Source organism: Macaca nemestrina, chromosome X, assembly GCF_043159975.1.
Source record: "Macaca nemestrina isolate mMacNem1 chromosome X, mMacNem.hap1, whole genome shotgun sequence".
Classification (NCBI taxonomy): domain Eukaryota; kingdom Metazoa; phylum Chordata; class Mammalia; order Primates; family Cercopithecidae; genus Macaca; species Macaca nemestrina.
This window is the reverse complement of record NC_092145.1, coordinates 130,877,279-130,899,208: the sequence shown is the minus strand read 5'-3', so window position 1 is coordinate 130,899,208 and position 21,930 is coordinate 130,877,279. Positions and strand designations below refer to the sequence as shown.

At 37.2% G+C, this 21,930-nt stretch overlaps 1 protein-coding gene across 3 annotated transcripts in view; it reads left to right on the top strand.

Annotated features, from left to right (window-relative positions):
- The window catches only part of LOC105490366 (interleukin 1 receptor accessory protein like 1), a 1,633,350-nt gene that overhangs the window by 1,319,741 nt on the left and 291,679 nt on the right, over positions 1-21,930 (top strand). For all 3 annotated transcript variants that reach the window (XM_071089317.1, XM_071089318.1, XM_071089319.1), the window contains exon 6: positions 226-300. In XM_071089317.1, the coding sequence (XP_070945418.1) occupies positions 226-300 (75 nt within the window). The remainder of the gene's footprint in view (positions 1-225; positions 301-21,930) is intronic.

Below are 21,930 nucleotides of genomic sequence, written 5' to 3'. Positions count from 1 at the left end.
CGTGTGACTGTCAATCTGGAAGTGTTATATTTTACTCATGTACAATCTAATAGCTTTTCAGCTTGCCTGAAGGTGTTATCTGCAGTATGTTCATCGTTACTTGGTGGAGTGCTTTAATACTACTTTGAAAATGAAAAATATTTGGGAAAATAGACTGTATTCTATCTTTTAGTTTTATGCAGCATAACCATAAGTCTCTGTATTATTATTGTTGTTGTTTTTCAGCCCCTCTGACTGATAAGCCACCCAAGCTTTTGTATCCTATGGAAAGTAAACTGACAATTCAGGAGACCCAGCTGGGTGAGTAATTCCTTAATTCTAGTTAATATACTGTTCTCATTACATTGTGACAGTTAATAAGCCTAGATTGTAACCCAATGTAATACTCGCAGCTAAATCCATTTGTATTCATAGGGAATAGAGTTAGAAAATGCTAGCATACCTAGCCATTTCATTCCTTGTGGTGCGTGCCTTAGGACCCAGTTGGACATATGGATGTAAAACCTCACATGCTATTTAGATGGTTATTGGAAAATGAAATAGACTGATGATTTTAGTGATGGTATTGCAGTGCTATCTTATAAGGTTTGAATTGGTTTTCAAACAGGCACTATGGAACAATTTGATTTATAATATCTATTAATAGGTTAAGATGCAATTTCTGAAATTTAGGGGAAAAGATTCAATTTATTAAAATAAATGTCACCATTATGGTTAAAAAACATTTTAAGTGTAATCAAATATAATATAAATTTTGCTAGTTATATTTTGGATAATATATTAATAAAATATGACCAAGTGACTTTTGGTTAAGGGACTAGCAGATTTGGGACATAAGGCTCTAGACAAAATATGTTTTGAAAAAATATACAATTATATACAAATCAGAATTCTGACTTATCTTAGAGGTTCATCTAGAAATTTTGAGTTTGATTTAGCTATGTTCAGTTATACCAAATTATGAAAAATTTCTCTCTTAATTATAAATATATACATAGTAATTCTGTTATATTCTCTTAGGTCTTATTTTATTTGAAATGTAGTATGCATGCATATACCATAAACTTTGGCAGAAAAGATTTGTTTGTAATGGTGCAGTTAATATCTTTATTTGATTCAAGCCTTTTGAATTAATGTCATATATATGCAAGAAGTATTATAATTGCTGTTATTTTGAGATGGAAGATTATAAATAGCATTAAAACAATGCCACATATGAAGCAAATAGATGTACTCAAATTTTATCATGCACTTTATGCATGCCATGGCATCCTTAATTACATTAGAATTTATTGCTATATTTTGAATACATTTTTATATATAAATTCTCATAAGTAGCCATGCTCATACTGATCTTTCAATAATTCATAGGAAGATGTATTTCTAAGGAGTTACATAAAACTATAAACATTTTGGGCCGAGAACGAAGGGTTTTATGGTACCAGTTACTATTATGAACACATTAAAAATAAAATTAATTGTATGCCTTTGCTTGACGATATAATTAAAATAATTTTATGGTTGATTGTTGCCCATAGGGTTTCTTTTTATTGTCCTTGAATTTGTAATAAGTTAGATTGTTCTCTACCTCTTACCACAGTGTTTAACAAAATAAAATAATTGCTAAAGCTATATTTAAAACTTTACCTTCTCTTGAACAAAGTCACTAAGACTAACCACAGCAAGTTAAAAATATGGAAATTTCTTATGCAAATTGGAAGTGACTATACATTCATTTGAAGAAATATGGGCATGTCTGTTACTAAAATGCTTCAAAAAGTTCTCTTAAATCCTTTATTGTCACTCAGAAAGGAGCATGAGGTCTCTTTAACCACTGACTAAACTAGTGGATTCTTTTAAGCAACTTATTTTGTTGTTTTATGATTTTGGTTCATAGTGTACAGGTAAATCATTTTCTAGTTAGAGAAATTCAACCTTAATCCTTGGATTTGTGAGCAACAGTTGATTTGAAGTAACTACCTTAATAGTGTTGTTGCTACTTTGCTAGCATTGCTAGTAGGTGAATCAAAAAGGGTAAGTGAAAATAGGAAAGAATATTAAAGACAAAAAAGACTTGAGATGAGGTGCCTAAAATATACATTTTTTCCGAAATATGTATTTTGACTTTTCATTTTCTTAAGGATTTAATTTTTGCCCTTTCCACATTTGACAAAACTACCTATTCAGCAGGTTCAAAATATGATAGAAATCCTAAGAAAGAGGGACTGAGTGAAGAGTCATGGGTTGGAGTGAAGAGGGTGGACTGCACCCATGATGGGGAACTTATAACTTACTCTCTTATGAGAAGATGAAAACCTTCAACAGAATTGTACTGTCAAAGTATTCAGAGGTTTGCCTCCACTTGTTCCCAAATTGAGAGTTGACCTCAGAGGATAACCAAACTCTTGTAAGAGTTACATTATAAGAAAAATCATCAGGAATTACACAAAGCTGAGCTTGTACATGTCTGGTGACCTAACTTGAGCATCCTAGTTAAGTTACACACATATCCAATCAACCCTAGTAACTGTGTGTCCATAGATTCTCTAGTTTGCTCACAAATATATGTAATTCATTAATAATGAACTTTGATATAATCATGAAGTGCATGGATTTGCTCTTCATCTTCAAATTCATTTTCTCTGCCATTTGCTAGCCATGCCTACATTTCCCATTTTCTATATCCCTTGTGTCCTGTTCTTCTAATTCCTTCATCTTTTTAAACTGGAAAGGATTTGATAGTGGTCATTTAAATTCTTTTATTGTAGAAAGAAAGCACTAAAAGATTTTTTAGGAAAACATCATATAATGGAAACTAAATTCACATAAAATATGTAAATTGTCGAGTTTGAATTTCAATCAATATGTGGTCACAACCTGGCATTTCCATTTTAAGTGGCACCTGTATGTTATTTCTAAATTGTCCATTTTACATAACTTTCAGGCATCAGCAAATAAATGAGTAGCACTTTTTTTGGGCAAAAGGCCCAGAAATTTCACTGTACTGTTCTGAAAGTCAATCTGGGAGGTGAGGCTGAGTATTTTTTCAGACTACTATAGTCAAGAGAATCAAAAGACAGACACAATTGTCTTGCTAAACCTGAGCCCTGAGAATGTCATTCAGAGATGTGGCCTGCCTGTTATGGCCAGGAGCCCACTTTCAGAACCTTCCAGAACAGATAGCATATTCCATCGCTACCAAACTTTCAAAGAGTAGAAATCCACCCTACCCTTGACCTAATGATACAGATTATATTTTACAACTCAGAATTCACTGAAAATTATCATTAATTGCTTATCTAGATACGGGTATCACTTTATTTAAATGTCAGTGTTGGCTTTAAAATAATTATAAAGGTTAATGGTAAAAATTTTGGGGAAATAGAGAAAAGAATCTTTTTCTTACACTCTATATTATAAACACATTCTGCTCCTATTAAATATTCTCACAAAATATCCTTTTAATGGCCGATGTGAATGTCATATAATTTCATATATATTGCTGGAAATTTGAATTCTTCACATTTTTGTTATTATAAATAATGTGATGGTCTTTACCTATACATTTTCCCCCTGACTTTATATTTATCTCAACAGAACACATTTCTAAAAGTAAAAATACTGGTAGAAATAATTTTGTTAAAGGTTTTTAGTACATATTTTCAGAATTCTTACCAGAGAAGTTGTATAAACTCTCACCAGAAGTATGTAATAAGTATAAATACCACTTAATCTTTAACAAAATTAATAAAAGGATATATCTTTATAACATAAAACTCTTAAAGATCTCTTCTTTGATATTAAATTCACTTTTCTCTCCTCTCTTTTACCTCTTTTTCTCTCTTCACTCATTAAGTACAAGTGGCAGCTCTTTGAGTTTATCCATATTTGAAAGATCTAGCCCATTTAGGTAAATGCCTACCCTTGAGAAAACATACAAACCTAATTGAATGTCTCTAATCTCCATCCATTTTCTTCTCTTGCTCATCTTAATGCTCAACGAGGACCTTCCTCCAGATTCTATGTTTCTTAATACAGTAACCGGTAATTTTGTGATGTACTCTGGGCACATGGAATGTCAATAAACACTAATTGACAATAAGTTGTTCACAACACAAAGGACACACATCTCTAAATTTTCTGCAAGAGAATATAATGTGTAGATTTCACGGTGTAAGCTGCCCAACCATACTCTTATTTTTCTTTACTAATTTATTCTCGTTGTTAAGCTTATTAAAAAGCAAGCATTTTTTGTATCTGAGTGGGTAACAAGGATTCACCAGATTCTAACATCTGGAGGAAAATGGTTGAGGACATAAAGAAACTTCAAATTTTTAAACATAGACCTTAGTAAAAGGATACACATTTTATCCAATATATGCAATTTTATCCAATTTAACTATAGGCTAATTAAAATAAAATGTCAAACTAGAAATTAATTAGCACTCCTTGGCTTGTTCCACCATACTGTAGTTGCAGAATTTTAGATTTGGAATAGACCAAAGGAAAATGTCTATACATTTTATTATAGATCATAATTGACCACACCTTTTCTGAATCGTTACTACTCTGTATTAGTAAACTTGGGAAATCTTTTTGTTTCCTCTCTAGGGTGAGAAAATACTTAATATAAATACTCTAGAAACAACATTATTTAAGTGTTGAATTTGATACCCAATTCTGAAAGTGTCAGGTAATACTGTTGATTCTAAAAATTATTGTTTTGCTGAGTTGTACAAGTGATGTAAATATGACAGTTCCCAGAGATAGGAAAGTCGGTATCGGCCAGATTTTCTCATCTACGTTTATGCTACTGGTTGTCATAAGCAAATGTAAGGCCATTGATTTGATTTTACTGGATCATAGAGCATATACAAGAATATTTTCGCCAACAAACACAAATTTAAAAACCATAAAACTTCCCTTTCTACTAGGAGAAAAACAATAATATCCCAAGTCCAAGCTTTTTATGGAAAATGTGGTTCTTTTTGCCCACTTAAGAATAAAGACATACCAATCAGCATATTTCTAGTGTCTGAAATAAACGTGTTAGACATAAATTAAAGCTTTTGGACAAATAGACATAATAATTAAACCATGGAAAGATAAATACAGACTGGTATTATAATTATTTAAACTATGGCATTCAATTTCTACTGAATCCAAATTTATCATCCCCAGGTACATGAAAGTGGTAACTCTTAACAGCTCTCGTAGTCTATCTTACTTTTGAAACCAAAAAGTACCCTAAAAATTGTGACTGACCTAAAAAGGAATATTTGCCATACCAGTATTTAAGTTATTATCATATATCATTAAACAGGCGATAAATCAATAAATGGAAACTAGTATTCGTATGTTTAGGTCATTGTGTGACCTAACTTATATGATTATCTCAGATTCCCAAATTCAGTCACTTTTTGGTGACAGAGAGGAGAAATGGGTTTGGAAGGAAATACAACTTTGCATGTTTGCTTTAAAAACTGCTATCTAAGTAGAAGTTGAAATTGCTTTTTATGTTTTAAGTGGTCAGGACCAGTCACGGTCACTCACGCCTGGTATCCCAGCACTTTGGGAGGCTGAGGCAGGCCAATCCCTTGAGCTCAGGAGTTTGAGATCAGCCTGGTCAATATAGTGAGACCTCATATCTACAAATATACAAAAATTAGCTTGGTGTGTTGGCATGCACCTGTAGTCCCAGCTACTTGGGAAACTGAGGTGGGAGGATCACTTGAGCTGCGGTGATTGAAGCTGCAGTGAGCCATGATTGTGCCACTGCGCTCCAGCCTCCGTGACAGAGTGAGACCTTGTCTCCAAAAATAAAAAAAAAAAAGTTTTAAGTAGTCAAGCCCTAGTTCTAGGACAGGTTTGCAATCCCATAAAAAAGATGGACGTGAAGGTAAGAACAGCTCCTGTGGGCCAATGATATCCAAAAGTTTGGAAGTCAGTTAAAGCACTTTTTTAAAAAAAACTTTTATTTTAGGTTCAGGGGCACATTTGTAGGTTTGTTATATAAGTAAACTTGTGTCACAGGAGTTTGTTGTATAGATTATTTTGTGTCTCAGGTACTAAGCCTAGTACCCAATAGTTATTTTTTCTTCTCCTCTCTCTCCTCCCACCTTCCACCCTCAGGTAGGCCCCAGTGTCGGTTGTTCCCTCTCTTTGTGTCCATGTGTTCTCATGATTTAGCTCCCACTTATATGTGAGAACATGCAGTATTTGGTTTTCTGTTCATGCATTAGTTTGCTAAGGATAATGGACTCCAGCCCCATCCATGTCCCTGCAAAGGACATGATCTCATTCTTTTTTTATGCCTGCATAGTAGTCTCTGGTGTATATGTACCACTTTTTAAAAAATCTAATCTGCTATTGATGGACATTTAGACTGATTCTGTGTCTTTGCTCTTGTGAATAGTGCTGCAATGAACATACGCATTCATGTGCCTTTATGATAGAAGGATTTATATTCCTTTGGGTATATATCCAGTAATGGGATTGCTGGGTCAAATGTTAGGTCTGTTTTTAGCTCTTTGTAAACAGAAAACCTGCAGAATGGGAGAAAGTATTTGCAAACTGTATATCTGACAAAGGTCTCATATCCAGCATCTATAAGGAATTTAAGCAAATTTACATCGAAGCACTTGTTTAAAGGCTTTAAAAACTGGGACAGAGACAGTGTGAGTTTTCTTGTTCACTTACTTTTCAAAAGGTCCAGAAGGGAAAGAAGAACAAAGAAAAGGCCCACGAAAGAGTGCTGTCACAGAGCAATGCAGAGAGTCCATTTAAGCTTCCAGCTCCCGGTCTAGTCCCCATGCTGGACACTGACACATATTATGCATATTACTCTTTTGCTACAGCACTAAGACTACTGTTTTATTTGTTATCAGTCAGTTAAGAAGTTATATAGGTATAAATCTTCCCTATTCTAAATGAAGAACTTCAGGAGGTGGAGGGGGTCTGGAAGTTATCAGGTCAAACCTTTTTCTTTCTTTTTTTGAGACAGAGTCTTGCTCTGTCGCCCAGGCTGGAATGCAATGGCACCATCCTGGCTCACTGCAGCCTCCGCCTCCTGGGTTCAAGCGATTATCCTGCCTCAGCCTCCCGAGTAGCTGGGATTGCAGGCATCCACCACCACGCCCAGCTAATTTTTGTATTTATAGTAGAGATGGGGTTTCACCATGTTGGCCAGGCTGGTCTTGAACTCCTGATCTCGTGATCTGCCTGGCTTGGCCTCCCAAAGTCCTGGGATTACAGGCATGAGCCACCGCACCTGGCTAAACCTTTTTCATTTATTGATGAGAAAATGGAGACCCAAAATGGCTACATGTTTTTTACATAAAAAATTTACAAAAGCTTGTTATTGCCATTATCATCATCCTTGTGATCATCATATTATCATTATTAATGTTTTTGTTGTTAATTAAGAGTCAGTGTACAGTAGTGGCTCCAAGTTGAAGTCTCACACAGACCTATGTGACAATTTAGTGCCACCACTTACTTCTGGTGTGACCTTGAACAACCAGCTTTCAGTTTCCTAATCAATAAAAATGGTACCAAGATAGTACTACCTCTCTGGAGGTAATGAGAGTATTTGATCAGATAATGCATGTAAAAGTTAATACATTACATGGCATATATTAAGTAGTCAATACATGTTTGCTGTTAGTATTTGAGACATTTGAATGCTATAAAAGAGTACTGTATATAGAAGATTCCTGAAATGCATTTTGAATGTCAATGCTTTGTTTGATCATGCTTATATTCTTACTACAGTATCATACTATGGCAGCAGATACAGGCTTCATTACAGGATAAATAAGATTTTAGAAAATTTATTTCCATCTCCCCTTTAAGGATGCAATATGCATACTAAATTTTTGTAATTCAATGAAACTTTTTAATTATAGAAATTACTGATTTTAGATTACTTAATTCATCAAGTCTAGCCAAATGCATATAGTAAGTACATAGTTATAACAGAAGAAATTTATTTATATTCTTATTTAAAGAAAATGATAATTTAAAGGACACTATGCCACATGAATTTATAAATGACCATCAAGGCAAAAATAAGAGTAAAAAAATTTCTCTTTTATAAACAGAGGAAATTCAGGTATAATATTTTTTAAAACAAGAGATCTGGAAAATAATTTTACACTATTATGCCTGTCAAGTTCTTCATGAAGGTTTTGATGATAGTCATATCATTTTATACCAAAAAAAAAATGCTGCTTTTCCCCTGACAAACACTGTTATCACAAAGCTTTCTAAGTCATTCTTAATGATTGAACTTTACTAGCATAGAAAAATACAGTGAGTATCCTATGTTAACAAGAACTACTCCTGAATTTGCAAAGTAAGTGCCAATTTATCAGAAATAAACCGATCAAAGAACATTATGTTGTAGAATATTGAAAGAGGTTTCAGAATAAGAATATGCACTACATGACTGATGTCCATTAAAATAGAAACTATAAAAAGATCCACATCATTTGAAGTTTGAATATAAAGAGATATGTTCATCCATAAATTTCCTCTCGAATTTTGGCTAAATAACTAAGGATTTCTAAATTATATGCACTCTTCATGAAAAATAACCGGTGCTTGAATAAGATTATAAAGATAGGTTACCAGTATTTTATGCTTTCATGTTAAAACACTTAGCATTCCTGTCAAACCTTACTTTACCAACTTAGTATGTTCCCACAGATTCGTGGGTAAATTGAATCATCATAATTTCAGAGAAGTGTTCCCTTCATTTCTGATTGATTTTCAATTAGCAGTGGCTTAACATGTCAGGTTTAAGAGGCTCTGTCCTCCCTTCTCTTTTAAGCAACTAATGATCAATGAAAGATTTATATGCACAAAGAAAATACGCTATTTAAAGTAACTCTGTGTGAATAATTTAAATAAGAGCCCTTTTGTAATTGAATGATCACCTCCGTAACTTTTCCCTGTGGTAATGTAGATTTTTACATTTTCGTAAGATGAGGTTCATCGATATGAAACTGCAAGTGGCACCTCTAACCAACCCAGAAAAAGGATCATCCACCCATTACCATGTGTGACTTCCCCTTGTTTATTAATGGAAACAAATGTCCCCATTGTGACTTTCTGCCTTCTCTGAGGAAATAGTACATTTTACTCACCAGCTTCAGAATCAACACTATTTGGTTTTAATCTAATTCTTTGAAAATATATTTTGTAAGGTAGAATACTTAAGTAACCAGAATATCTCATGTCCAATTACGACAAAATAGTTTATTTTCATAAGGGATATACTTTGAGTGCCATCGTACTACCTTATCTGCCTTGGTTTGGTTGAAATATACCCTAACAGGATAACTGCCCATGGTGTCACTTGTTTTTCTATAACTCTGATGAGAGTTCTTATTTCCAAGTTTAAAAAGAACATCTTGTATTTTGATTCTTCTAAAATTCGTATGACTTTCATTATATCATTCTGGCAATCACTTCTTTTATCTTAATGTATTCATATATGTTTAATAATTTTTTTCTTTTAAATATAAAAGTATATACAATGCCACTTGATTTGCAGCTTTATGAATGAAGCTATTACCAAAATGTACTTAAACATGTGCTCCAAAACATGCCAGATAATTACATGAGTACCATACACAGGGTGTCCATAAGGCTTTAAAACCTAAGACCCATAGCAAAACTTCATGAAGAGGCTTCCTTCTAATTCACCACACATAAGTTCAATACTCCTTTTGTTTGTTTGTTTGTTTGTTTGTTTGTTTGAGATGGAGTCTCGCTGTGTTGCCCAGGCTGGAGTGCAGTGGAGCGATCTCTGCTCACTGCAAGCTCTGCCTCCCGGGTTCATGCCATTCTCCCATCTCAGCCTCCTGAGTTGCTGGAACTACAGGCGCCTGCCACCACGCCTGGCTAATTTTTTTTGTATTTTTAGTAGACACGGGGTTTCCCCGTGTTAGCCAGGATGGTCTCAATCTTCTGACCTCGTGATCCGCCAGCCTCTGCTTCCCAAAGTCCTGGGATTACAGGCGTGAGCCACCGTGCCCGGCCAACACTACTTTTTTAGAAATGCCAAGGATCTTTATTTAATTTTGTAATGAAAATGTACAAAATTTCATTATAACATATACTAATTGAATTATGAAAGGAAAACAATCTTGATAAAAAAAATTTGTTTTCCAAAATTCATCTGTTTTAAAATAAGTATTGGCTTCATGGTCTTATGAGAAGATACCTCCCACTGGTCTACAACAAGCATGACAGAAAGCCAGGAAGTTGCTTAAAAGTCCAAGAGAGTGAATAATTTCCTCTCCCTTCCACTTCTCTCCAGTGAAGCTACAGACTTTCTCACTGTCTGAGTTTTTGTTTCTAGTTTAGTAAAAGCAGAGTACCCACTTTGGACTTGCCTGTTGAGAACATTTATAGAATGGCGGCTCTTTGAGTAGGAAAAAAGCAAAGCAGAATGCATTGCTTTTCTGGAAAAATAAAATTGAGTGCATCCTGTCACATCAAGCCATCACTAGAAATAGGATACTTACAATACGGCAGGTCCTAGGAAAATTTGAGATTATTACCACAAATATTCAGTAAGAAGCCATTACCATTATGTGAAATAGCTTAGGAAAAGTTCAGAAAACAAAGTATTTTTATTTTCTCTTCTTAAAAGAAAGAAATTTAATGTTTCTGATGAACATGTATTTCTGATGATGATCATGTCAATTATCTTGGCAACTTTAAGACGTTTTAATTAAATGATTAAAAGTTGTTACTACTTTCTGTAAATGTACCTATTTTTGACTGAAATATTTGGGGTGCAATTAGACTAGTTTTATGTACTCTGCTTATTGTATTTATACCTATTTATAAGTAGTTTTTAATGCCTCTTTATAAGTAGTATGAATATTTCTTTCAGAATTACATAGCATGTACAATGTTGATTAAAAGACTTAAACAAGATATTGTTCTTTGGCATAAATATAATTTGTTTTTTAAATCAGGTTCACCATATTCAACATGAATGTAATTTGTACTGAATTTTTTTTAATAACCCCGTCTCTATTTACCATAAATAATGTATTGTCACTCCAATGCTCTTTATTAGGACTTGCTGCAAATTGCAGAGTGAGAGTAAGCTTTTTATGTAATGGGAGCTAAATAAAATGAGTGAATCTTATATTAGATGAATACATGAGATTTCAGCTTCAGGAGAAGTTATGTGTCACAGAGAACATCGGTGACTATTATGAAAGACATGTTCAATCAAGAGGGAATCCTGACCAGGCGCAGTGACTCACACCTGTAATCCCAGCACTTTGGGAGGCTGAGGCGGGTGGATCACGAGGTCAGGAAATCGAGACCATCCTGGCTAATACAGTGAAACCCCGTCTCTACTAAAAATACAAAAAAGTAGCCGGGCGTGGTGGCGGGTGCCTGTAGTCCCAGCTACTCGGGAGGCTGAGGCAGGAGAATGGCGTGAACGCGGGAGGCGGAGCTTGCAGTGAGCTGAGATCCGGCCACTGCACTCCAGCCTGGGTGACAGAGCAAGACATCGTCTCAAAAAAAAAAAAAAAAAAAAAGAAAAAGAAAAAAGAGGGAATCCTACTGTTGACTGTCAACAGGGCAGAAAGTACTGGATTGTATTTTCTTTCAGTCACTATATGCATGAACTGAAATAGAGAACTGAGGCAATATATACATAATTTAGAAGGGAAATAATCCAGAAATTTTATTTTTGTCTCAAATGGAGGGCTCTTTCAAGCAAAAGTTAAATTGGGGATTTTTTTGAGGGGTCATCTTCCTGTGTCTAAGCAATTTAAACTTGAAGAATCACAGGATTTAATACTTCATAGTTAGAGCTCCGGACTAAGTGACACATCACTTAAAAGACAAGGAGTGGTGCTGGCCTTAAGAAGAACTTGAATAATGCTCGACTGTTCTCTTTCTTCCCTACTTCTTTCTGCATGTCATCATTTTGTATAGGGGTGGAGAGTGGTGGGTCTGGGTGAGGAGAGGAAGGCATACAGGGTGAAGGAATATTTTGCTCAGTTATTCTAACCAGGACAAAATGTGGGTTTGGAACTCTAGCAAGAACTTGAAATTGCCAAAGGAGAAATCCTGATTGGCCTAGATTGAGATACAGGTCTAAATTTTGGACGGATTACTATGGCATTAGAGGTGAGAGACATTAGCTTAGTGGCTGCTGTGTGTCTCTCTCCTGTGATGAAGAAGCCTGTATTTTTGTGTGAGTACGTAGATGTGGTGGTGGGTGGGTGGTGAGGCTGGTAATGGGGCTTTTAACAGACAAAGATAGGGGAAAAAAGCAATGGTTATTATGGAGTCCATCTTTTCATATTAAATATTCAATATTTGTTTAATTTAACATGCTTTGTTAATCCATCTCATTAATTTAGCTGTCATCTTTATTATGCCTCTTAATTAACTTTGTGAGGGTAGAATGACCCATCCTGATGCATTTGAATGCAGTCTCTTTTGGGCTGAAAACTCTTCCATTCCTCTTCTCCCAACTAATACTGACATCCTTTCCTGTGTATCTGTAGTGCATACGTCTCACCTCTAGACCTGCATTCATCTCTCTGCTGTCTCTGAGCCTGCGTAGTATGTTGTCTTCCAGCCTTGAACCTGATGTCAACCACAAACCAAATGGCAGATTCTCACCTGTTGAAGACATTTTTAGGAAAAAATTAATATGCTTTCTAGAGCTAGAGAATGGATTATAAAATCAAGTTCACGTAGTGTGAATAAGTAAAGTGAGGCCAGATGTAATGCTGTAAAGGAGAATGGAGACCATGGTGAAGTGGGGAAAACATTTTCTACCTATACAATTTTAAATTTATTGTTAATACCATCTTGGCCAAATAAAACATGTGTAATGGGTAGTTTCAGTCCAGTAACCTCAGTGTCTAATCTCTTGATTGGTAAATCCAGAGTTGATACTACAAAATACTGTTGCACTGTGGAGCCAGTAGGCTCTGGATTCTGAATGGCTATCGCGAAATATCATGTTCCATCATGTTATAGATTGGAACATGATACAATATGATTTGTGATGTGTTTGGAATAATTAGTAAAATCTCTTACCCGAGAAGCAAGGAGTTTAGAGCAACATAGTTAATTATGAAAAGACAATCTCCCCATCAGGTGATACAAAAATCATTGAGTTAGAATGAGATGGGCAAATTCTCTTTAGCAATCTGGCCCCACAAAAAAGTAGTTATGTCTGTTTTGTTATTACAGACTTGTTAAGTTAGCAAAAGTGAAAATGTCTGTTAACTCTCCCAGCAGACATTTTCATTTATTCTTCTCTGCAAATTTCCACTGGATATATATTTGTTCCTAAGGTCCTTTACTCGAGCCTAGGCATTACCTAATTTACTTGTGAGAATGTGCCAAGAAAAGGATCCGTGATTATTCTCACGTCATTATTTAAAGCCTACATATAGTGACTTTCAAGAATGTAATGCAGTCATCATTCCTATTCCTATATATTGTCCTCAGAGTCAAGAGTTGGAACAACAGAGAGTAGAAATCCTGTAACAGGCATTAGAATTTTTAGTAGATAATACCAAAAATTGAAACAGAGTCACTAGGTCAGACTCTCTGGCTTGGTAAGAAATTCTCTTTGTACATTAAAAAAATTACCAGATTGCCAGCTTAAAAATATTACGTGTTTCCAAATAGATGAGAAATGTTTGAGGTGATAAATATTCCAGTTACTCTTATTTGATCATTATACATTATATGCATATATCAAAATATCACACGTACCCCTATTAGTATGTACAATTATTGTGTATTAATAAAAAAGGAGAAACCTTTGATGCAAATACAATTCTTATATATGTGTGGTCTTAATTGATATTCTTTTAACCAACTTTACTGAGATACTTATAGTCAGTAAACTGTATCTTTTTTTTTTTTTTTTTTTTTTTTTTTTTTTGAGTCAGACTCTCACTCTGTCGCCCAGGCTGGAGTGCAGTGGCCGGATCTCAGCTCACTGCAAGCTCCGCCTCCCGGGTTTATGCCATTCTCCTGCCTCAGCCTCCCGAGTAGCTGGGACTACAGGTGCACGCCACCTCGCCCGGCTAGTTTTTTGTTTTTTTTTTTTAATTTATTTATTATTATTATACTTTAAGTTGTAGGGTACATGTGCATAACGTGCAGGTTTGTTACATATGTATACTTCTGCCATGTTGGTGTGCTGCACCCATCAACTCGTCATTTACATCAGGTATAACTCCCAATGCAATCCCTCCCCCCTACCCCCTCCCCATGATAGGCCTCAGTGTATGATGTTCCCCTTCCCGAGTCCAAGTGATCTCATTGTTCAGTTCCCACCTATGAGTGAGAACATGCGGTGTTTGGTTTTCTATTCTTGTGATAGTTTGCTAAGAATGATGGTTTCCAGCTGCATCCATGTCCCTACAAAGGACACAAATTCATCCTTTTTGATGGCTGCATAGTATTCCATGGTGTATATGTGCCACATTTTCTTAATCCAATCTGTCACTGATGGACATTTGGGTTGATTCCAAGTCTTTGCTATTGTGAATAGTGCTGCAATAAACATACGTGTGCATGTGTCTTTATAGCGGCATAATTTATAATCCTTTGGGTATATCCCCAGTAATGGGATGGCTGGGTCATATGGTACATCTAGTTCTAGATCCTTGAGGAATCGCCATACTGTTTTCCATAATGGTTGAACTAGTTTACAATCCCACCAACAGTGTAAAAGTGTTCCTATTTCTCCACATCCTCTCCAGCACCTGTTGTTTCCTGACTTTTTAATGATCGCCATTCTAACTGGTGTGAGATGGTATCTCATTGTGGTTTTGATTTGCATTTCTCTGATGGCCAGTGATGATGAGCATTTTTTCATGTGTCTGTTGGCTGTATGAATGTCTTCTTTTGAGAAATATCTGTTCATATCCTTTGCCCACTTTTTGATGGGGTTGTTTGTTTTTTTCTTGTAAATTTGTTTGGGTTCTTTGTAGGTTCTGGATATTAGCCCTTTGTCAGATGAGTAGATTGCAAAAATTTTCTCCCATTCTGTAGGTTGCCTGTTCACTCTCATAGTAGTTTCTTTTGCTGTGCAGAAGCTCTTTAGTTTAATGAGATCCCATTTGTCAATTTTGGCTTTTGCTGCCGTTGCTTTTGGTGTTTTAGACATGAAGTCTTTGCCCATGCCTATGTCCTGAATGGTACTACCTAGGTTTTCCTCTAGGATTTTTATGGTATTAGGTCTAACATTTAAGTCTCTAATCCATCTTGAATTAATTTTCGTATAAGGAGTAAGGAAAGGATCCAGTTTCAGCTTTCTACTTATGGCTAGCCAATTTTCCCAGCACCATTTATTAAATAGGGAATCCTTTCCCCATTTCTTGTTTCTCTCAGGTTTGTCAAAGATCAGATGGCTGTAGATGTGTGGTATTATTTCTGAGGACTCTGTTCTGTTCCATTGGTCTATATCTCTGTTTTGGTACCAGTACCATGCTGTTTTGGTTACTGTAGCCTTGTAGTATAGTTTGAAGTCAGGTAGCGTTATGCCTCCAGCTTTGTTCTTTTGACTTAGGATTGTCTTGGAGATGCGGGCTCTTTTTTGGTTCCATATGAACTTTAAAGCAGTTTTTTCCAATTCTGTGAAGAAACTCATTGGTAGCTTGATGGGGATGGCATTGAATCTGTAAATTACCTTGGGCAGTATGGCCATTTTCACGATATTGATTCTTCCTATCCATGAGCATGGTATGTTCTTCCATTTGTTTGTGTCCTCTTTGATTTCACTGAGCAGTGGTTTGTAGTTCTCCTTGAAGAGGTCCTTTACATCCCTTGTCAGTTGGATTCCTAGGTATTTGATTCTCTTGGAAGCAATTGTGAATGGAAGTTCATTCCTGATTTGGCTCTCTGTTTGTCTGTTACTGGTGTATAAGAATGCTTGTGATTTTTGCACATTAATTTTGTATCCTGAGACTTTGCTGAAGTTGCTTATCAGCTTAAGGAGATTTTGGGCTGAGACAATGGGGTTTTCTAAATATACAATCATGTCATCTGCAAACAGGGACAGTTTGACTTCTTCTTTTCCTAACTGAATACCCTTGATTTCTTTCTCTTGCCTGATTGCCCTAGCCAGAACTTCCAACACTATGTTGAATAGGAGTGGTGAGAGAGGGCATCCCTGTCTTGTGCCAGTTTTCAAAGGGAATTTTTCCAGTTTTTGCCCATTCAGTATGATATTGGCTGTGGGTTTGTCATAAATAGCTCTTATTATTTTGAGGTACGTTCCATCAATACCGAATTTATTGAGCGTTTTTAGCATGAAGGGCTGTTGAATTTTGTCAAAAGCCTTTTCTGCATCTATTGAGATAATCATGTGGTTCTTGTCTTTGGTTCTGTTTATATGCTGGATTATGTTTATTGATTTGCGAATGTTGAACCAGCCTTGCATCCCAGGGATGAAGCCCACTTGATCATGGTGGATAAGCTTTTTGATGTGTTGCTGAATCCGGTTTGCCAGTATTTTATTGAGGATTTTTGCATCGATGTTCATCAGGGATATTGGTCTAAAATTCTCTTTTTTTGTTGTGTCTCTGCCAGGCTTTGGTATCAGGATGATGTTGGCCTCATAAAATGAGTTAGGGAGGATTCCCTCTTTTTCTATTGATTGGAATAGTTTCAGAAGGAATGGTACCAACTCCTCCTTGTACCTCTGGTAGAATTCAGCTGTGAATCCATCTGGTCCTGGACTTTTTTTGGTTGGTAGGCTATAAATTATTGCCTCAATTTCAGAGCCTGCTATTGGTCTATTCAGGGATTCAACTTCTTCCTGGTTTAGTCTTGGAAGAGTGTAAGTGTCCAGGAAATTATCCATTTCTTCTAGATTTTCCAGTTTATTTGCGTAGAGGTGTTTATAGTATTCTCTGATGGTAGTTTGTATTTCTGTGGGGTCGGTGGTGATATCCCCTTTATCATTTTTAATTGCGTCGATTTGATTCTTCTCTCTTTTCTTCTTTATTAGTCTTGCTAGTGGTCTGTCAATTTTGTTGATCTTTTCAAAAAACCAACTCCTGGATTCATTGATTTTTTTGGAGAGATTTTTGTGTCTCTATCTCCTTCAGTTCTGCTCTGATCTTAGTTATTTCTTGCCTTCTGCTAGCTTTCGAATGTGTTTGCTCTTGCTTCTCTAGTTCTTTTAATTGTGATGTTAGAGTGTCAATTTTAGATCTTTCCTGCTTTCTCTTGTGGGCATTTAGTGCTATAAATTTCCCTCTACACACTGCTTTAAATGTGTCCCAGAGATTCTGGTATGTTGTATCTTTGTTCTCATTGGTTTCAAAGAACATCTTTATTTCTGCCTTCATTTCGTGATGTACCCAGTAGTCATTCAGGAGCAGGTTGTTCAGTTTCCATGTAGTTGAGCGGTTTTGATTGAGTTTCTTAGTCCTGAGTTCTAGTTTGATTGCACTGTGGTCTGAGAGACAGTTTGTTATAATTTCTGTTCTTGTACATTTGCTGAGGAGTGCTTTACTTCCAATTACATGGTCGATTTTGGAGTAAGTACGATGTGGTGCTGAGAAGAATGTATATTCTGTTGATTTGGGGTGGAGAGTTCTATAGATGTCTATTAGGTCTGCTTGCTGCAGAGATGAGTTCAATTCCTGGATATCCTTGTTAACTTTCTGTCTCGTTGATCTGTCTAATGTTGACAGTGGAGTGTTGAAGTCTGCCATTATTATTGTATGGGAGTCTAAGTCTCTTTGTAAGTCTCTAAGGACTTACTTGATGAATCTGGGTGCTCCTGTATTGGGTGCATATATATTTAGGATAGTTAGCTCTTCCTGTTGAATTGATCCCTTTACCATTATGTAATGGCCTTCTTTGTCTCTTTTGATCTTTGATGGTTTAAAGTCTGTTTTATCAGAGACTAGTATTGCAACCCCCGCTTTTTTTTGTTCTCCATTTGCTTGGTAGATCTTCCTCCATCCCTTTATTTTGAGCCTATGTATGTCTCTGCGTGTGAGATGGGTCTCCTGAATACAGCAGACTGATGGGTCTTGACTCTTTATCCAGTTTTCCAGTCTGTGTCTTTTAATTGGAGCATTTAGTCCATTTACATTTAAGGTTAAGATTGTTATGTGTGAACTTGATCCTGCCATTATGATATTAACTGGTTATTTTGCTCGTTAGTTGATGCCGTTTCTTCCTAGCCTCGATGGTCTTTACATTTTGGCATGTTTTTGCAATGGCTGGTACTGGTTGTTCCTTTCCATGTTTAGTGCTTCCTTCAGGGTCTCTTGTAAGGCAGGCCTAGTGGTGACAAAATCTCTAAGCATTTGCTTATCTGTAAAGGATTTTATTTCTCCTTCACTTATGAAACTTAGTTTGGCTGGATATGAAATTCTGGGTTTAAAATTCTTTTCCTTAAGAATGTTGAATATTGGCCCCCACTCTCTTCTGGCTTGGAGAGTTTCTGCCGAGAGATCTGCTGTTAGTCTGATGGGCTTCCCTTTGTGGGTAACCCGACCTTTCTCTCTGGCTGCCCTTAAGATTTTTTCCTTCATTTCAACTTTGGTGAATCTGGCAATTATGTGTCTTGGAGTTGCTCTTCTCGAGGAGTATCTTTGTGGCGTTCTCTGTATTTCCTGGATTTGAATGTTGGCCTGCCCTACTAGGTTGGGGAAGTTCTCCTGGATGATATCCTGAAGAGTGTTTTCCAACTTGGTTCCATTTTCCCCCTCACTTTCAGGCACCCCAATCAGACGTAGATTTGGTCTTTTTACATAATCCCATACTTCTTGCAGGCTTTGTTCATTTCTTTTTCTTCTTTTTTCTTTTGGTTTCTCTTCTCGCTTCATTTCATTCATTTGATCCTCAATCGCAGATACTCTTTCCTCCATTTGATCGAGTCGGTTACTGAAGCTTGTGCATTTGTCACGTATTTCTCGTGTCATGGTTTTCATCTCTTTCATTTCATTTATGACCTTCTCTGCATTAATTACTCTAGCCATCAATTCTTCCACTTTTTTTTCAAGATTTTTAGTCTCTTTGCGCTGGGTACGTAATTCCTCCTTTAGCTCTGAGAAGTTTGATGGACTGAAGCCTTCTTCTCTCATCTCGTCAAAGTCATTCTCCGTCCAGCTTTGATCCGTTGCTGGCGATGAGCTGCGCTCCTTTGCCGGGGGAGATGCACTCTTATTTTTTGAATTTCCAGCTTTTCTGCCCTGCTTTTTCCCCATCTTTGTGGTTTTATCTGCCTCTGGTCTTTGATGATGGTGATGTACTGATGGGGTTTTGGTGTAGGTGTCCTTCCTGTTTGATAGTTTTCCTTCTAACAGTCAGGACCCTCAGCTGTAGGTCTGCTGGAGATTGCTTGAGGTCCACTCCAGACCCTGTTTGCCTGGGTATCAGCAGCAGAGGCTGCAGAAGATAGAATATTTCTGAACAGCGAGTGTACCTGTCTGATTCTTGCTTTGGAAGCTTCCTCTCAGGGGTGTACTCTACCCTGTGAGGTGTGGGGTGTCAGACTGCCCCTAGTGGGGGATGTCTCCCAGTTAGGCTACTCAGGGGTCAGGGACCCACTTGAGCAGGGAGTCTGTCCCTTCTCAGATCTCAACCTCCGTGTTGGGAGATCCACTGCTCTCTTCAAAGCTGTCAGACAGAGTCATTTGCGTCTGCAGAGGTTTCGGCTGGGTTTGTTATTGTTTACTGTGCCCTGTCCCCAGAGGTGGAGTCTACAGAGACAGGCAGGTTTCCTTGAGCTGCTGTGAGCTCCACCCAGTTCGAGCTTCCCAGCAGCTTTGTTTACCTACTTAAGCCTCAGCAATGGCGGGCGCCCCTCCGCCAGCCTAGCTGCTGCCTTGCCGGTAGATCACAGACTGCTGTGCTAGCAATGAGGGAGGCTCCATGGGTGTGGGATCCTCCCGGCCAGGTGTGGGATATGATCTCCTGGTGTGCCTGTTTGCTTAAAGCGCAGTATTGGGGTGGGAGTTACCCGATTTTCCAGGTGTTGTGTGTCTCAGTTCCCCTGGCTAGGAAAAGGGATTCCCTTCCCCCTTGCGCTTCCCAGGTGAGGCGATGCCTCGCCCTGCTTCAGCTCTCGCTGGTCGGGCTGCAGCAGCCGACCAGCACCGATTGTCCGGCACTCCCCAGTGAGATGAACCCAGTACCTCAGTTGAAAATGCAGAAATCACCGGTCTTCTGTGTTGCTCGCGCTGGGAGTTGGAGACTGGAGCTGTTCCTATTCGGCCATCTTGCTCCGCCCTCCGTATTTTTTTTTTTAGTAGAGACAGGGTTTCACTGTGTTAGCCAGGATGGTCTCAATCTCCTGACCTCGTGATCTGCCCATCTCGGCCTCCCAAAATGCTGGGATTACAGGCTTGAGCCACTGCGCCCGGCCAACTGTATCTTTTTCAGTGTAAAAATTTCTGTGTTATGTGTCTGCCTGTTATCTAGAAGATAAAGGCCACTTTCTTCAGTCTGACCCCATTTTGTCTTTGTAGTCTCGTGCACTCACGTCTTAAACCCACACCACTGACCAGGCGCCCTTGACCATACCATGAACCTACATAACTCTATCATTGGCACATGCTGTACCCACCACCTGAAATTTCCTCTCCTGCTTTTTTCCCTTTTGCCTATCTACTCAAATTTTAAGACCACCTCAACGTTACCCCGATGAACTCTTCCCTGACTCTACTCCCACTAGGCAGAATTAAATACCACCTCTCAATTACTAGCAAATCTCTTTTTCACACCTTTCTTAGAACATTTCTCTCATCATTTTTGTACATATTTTTGTGTGTCTGTTTCTCTTGTTGCATTTGGGACTCTTAAAGCATGTACTATAATGTTTTCATCTTTACATCCCTAATATGTAGGTCAGTACCTGATGCACAGAAATAAATAATTCATTTAGCATTCACTCAGCTTTAATACTTATAAATAAAAGCCAACATATATATGTCACTCTTTTTTAGTAGCTATATACTACAGAGTAATGGAGTAAACCACACTAAAACTGTTGGTTTTGATTTAATTGCCTGGTGTGATTAAAGATTCCCCTTCATGGATGAGAGAGACAGAGAAAGGCCTAGGAGTCTAGCTAGGGAAGCCTATCTATAAATCAAATCCGGATTAGACAGAGGAGGAAAGATCAGATGGATATTGAAGGTCACAACAGAGCAGTAGGTTGAGTTTGGATAAATAGAGATTGAAAGAACAGATATATATCATAGTTCAGCTAGAAGACTGGTCAGGGGTAGAGACTTTTAACTGGCATCTTGAGTTTCAGGCAGATCTCTAAATTTAGTAAAGTAGACTCCACAATCTTAGGGCCCTGAATGAGAAATTGGTTCACTAGTTCCATTTATGACTTTATTATTGGGTTTCTACTGGGCACAAGGTCTGGTCAAATCTGCATAGGTTGCTAGGTAGGTAGGTAGGTAGATGGATGTATAGATAGATAGATAGATAGATAGATAGATAGATAGATAGATAGATAGCCTAATAAACAGATGACTGTCTACAAGGACTTTATGTTATAATCTCAGTTAACCTCTGGATGTTCCTTGTTCCCCAAGAAGCCAAGACTTCCTGTCTTTTCTCATAGTTTCAGTCATGAGTGTCAGTTCTCGTTCTAATGAGCTTTTTAATCAAACAGACAGTCATGATCCAGTAGGTGCAGCCTTCCTTGATTAGTGATCTTAATTTATCTTTGCTCTGAGAGTACCTTACGTTTGCAAGACATTTAAGTATGTTGTCTCATTTCATCTTTTCAACAGCCTGTGATGTCTATTGTGCCTCCATTTTACAGACAGTGATCAAAGCTTATGTATGGCACTTGTTGTGACATTTCTATACATTAGTGTATTGAATGGGTTACCTTTTTTGCTCCTTTGCTGAGTTCTAGTTGTGCGC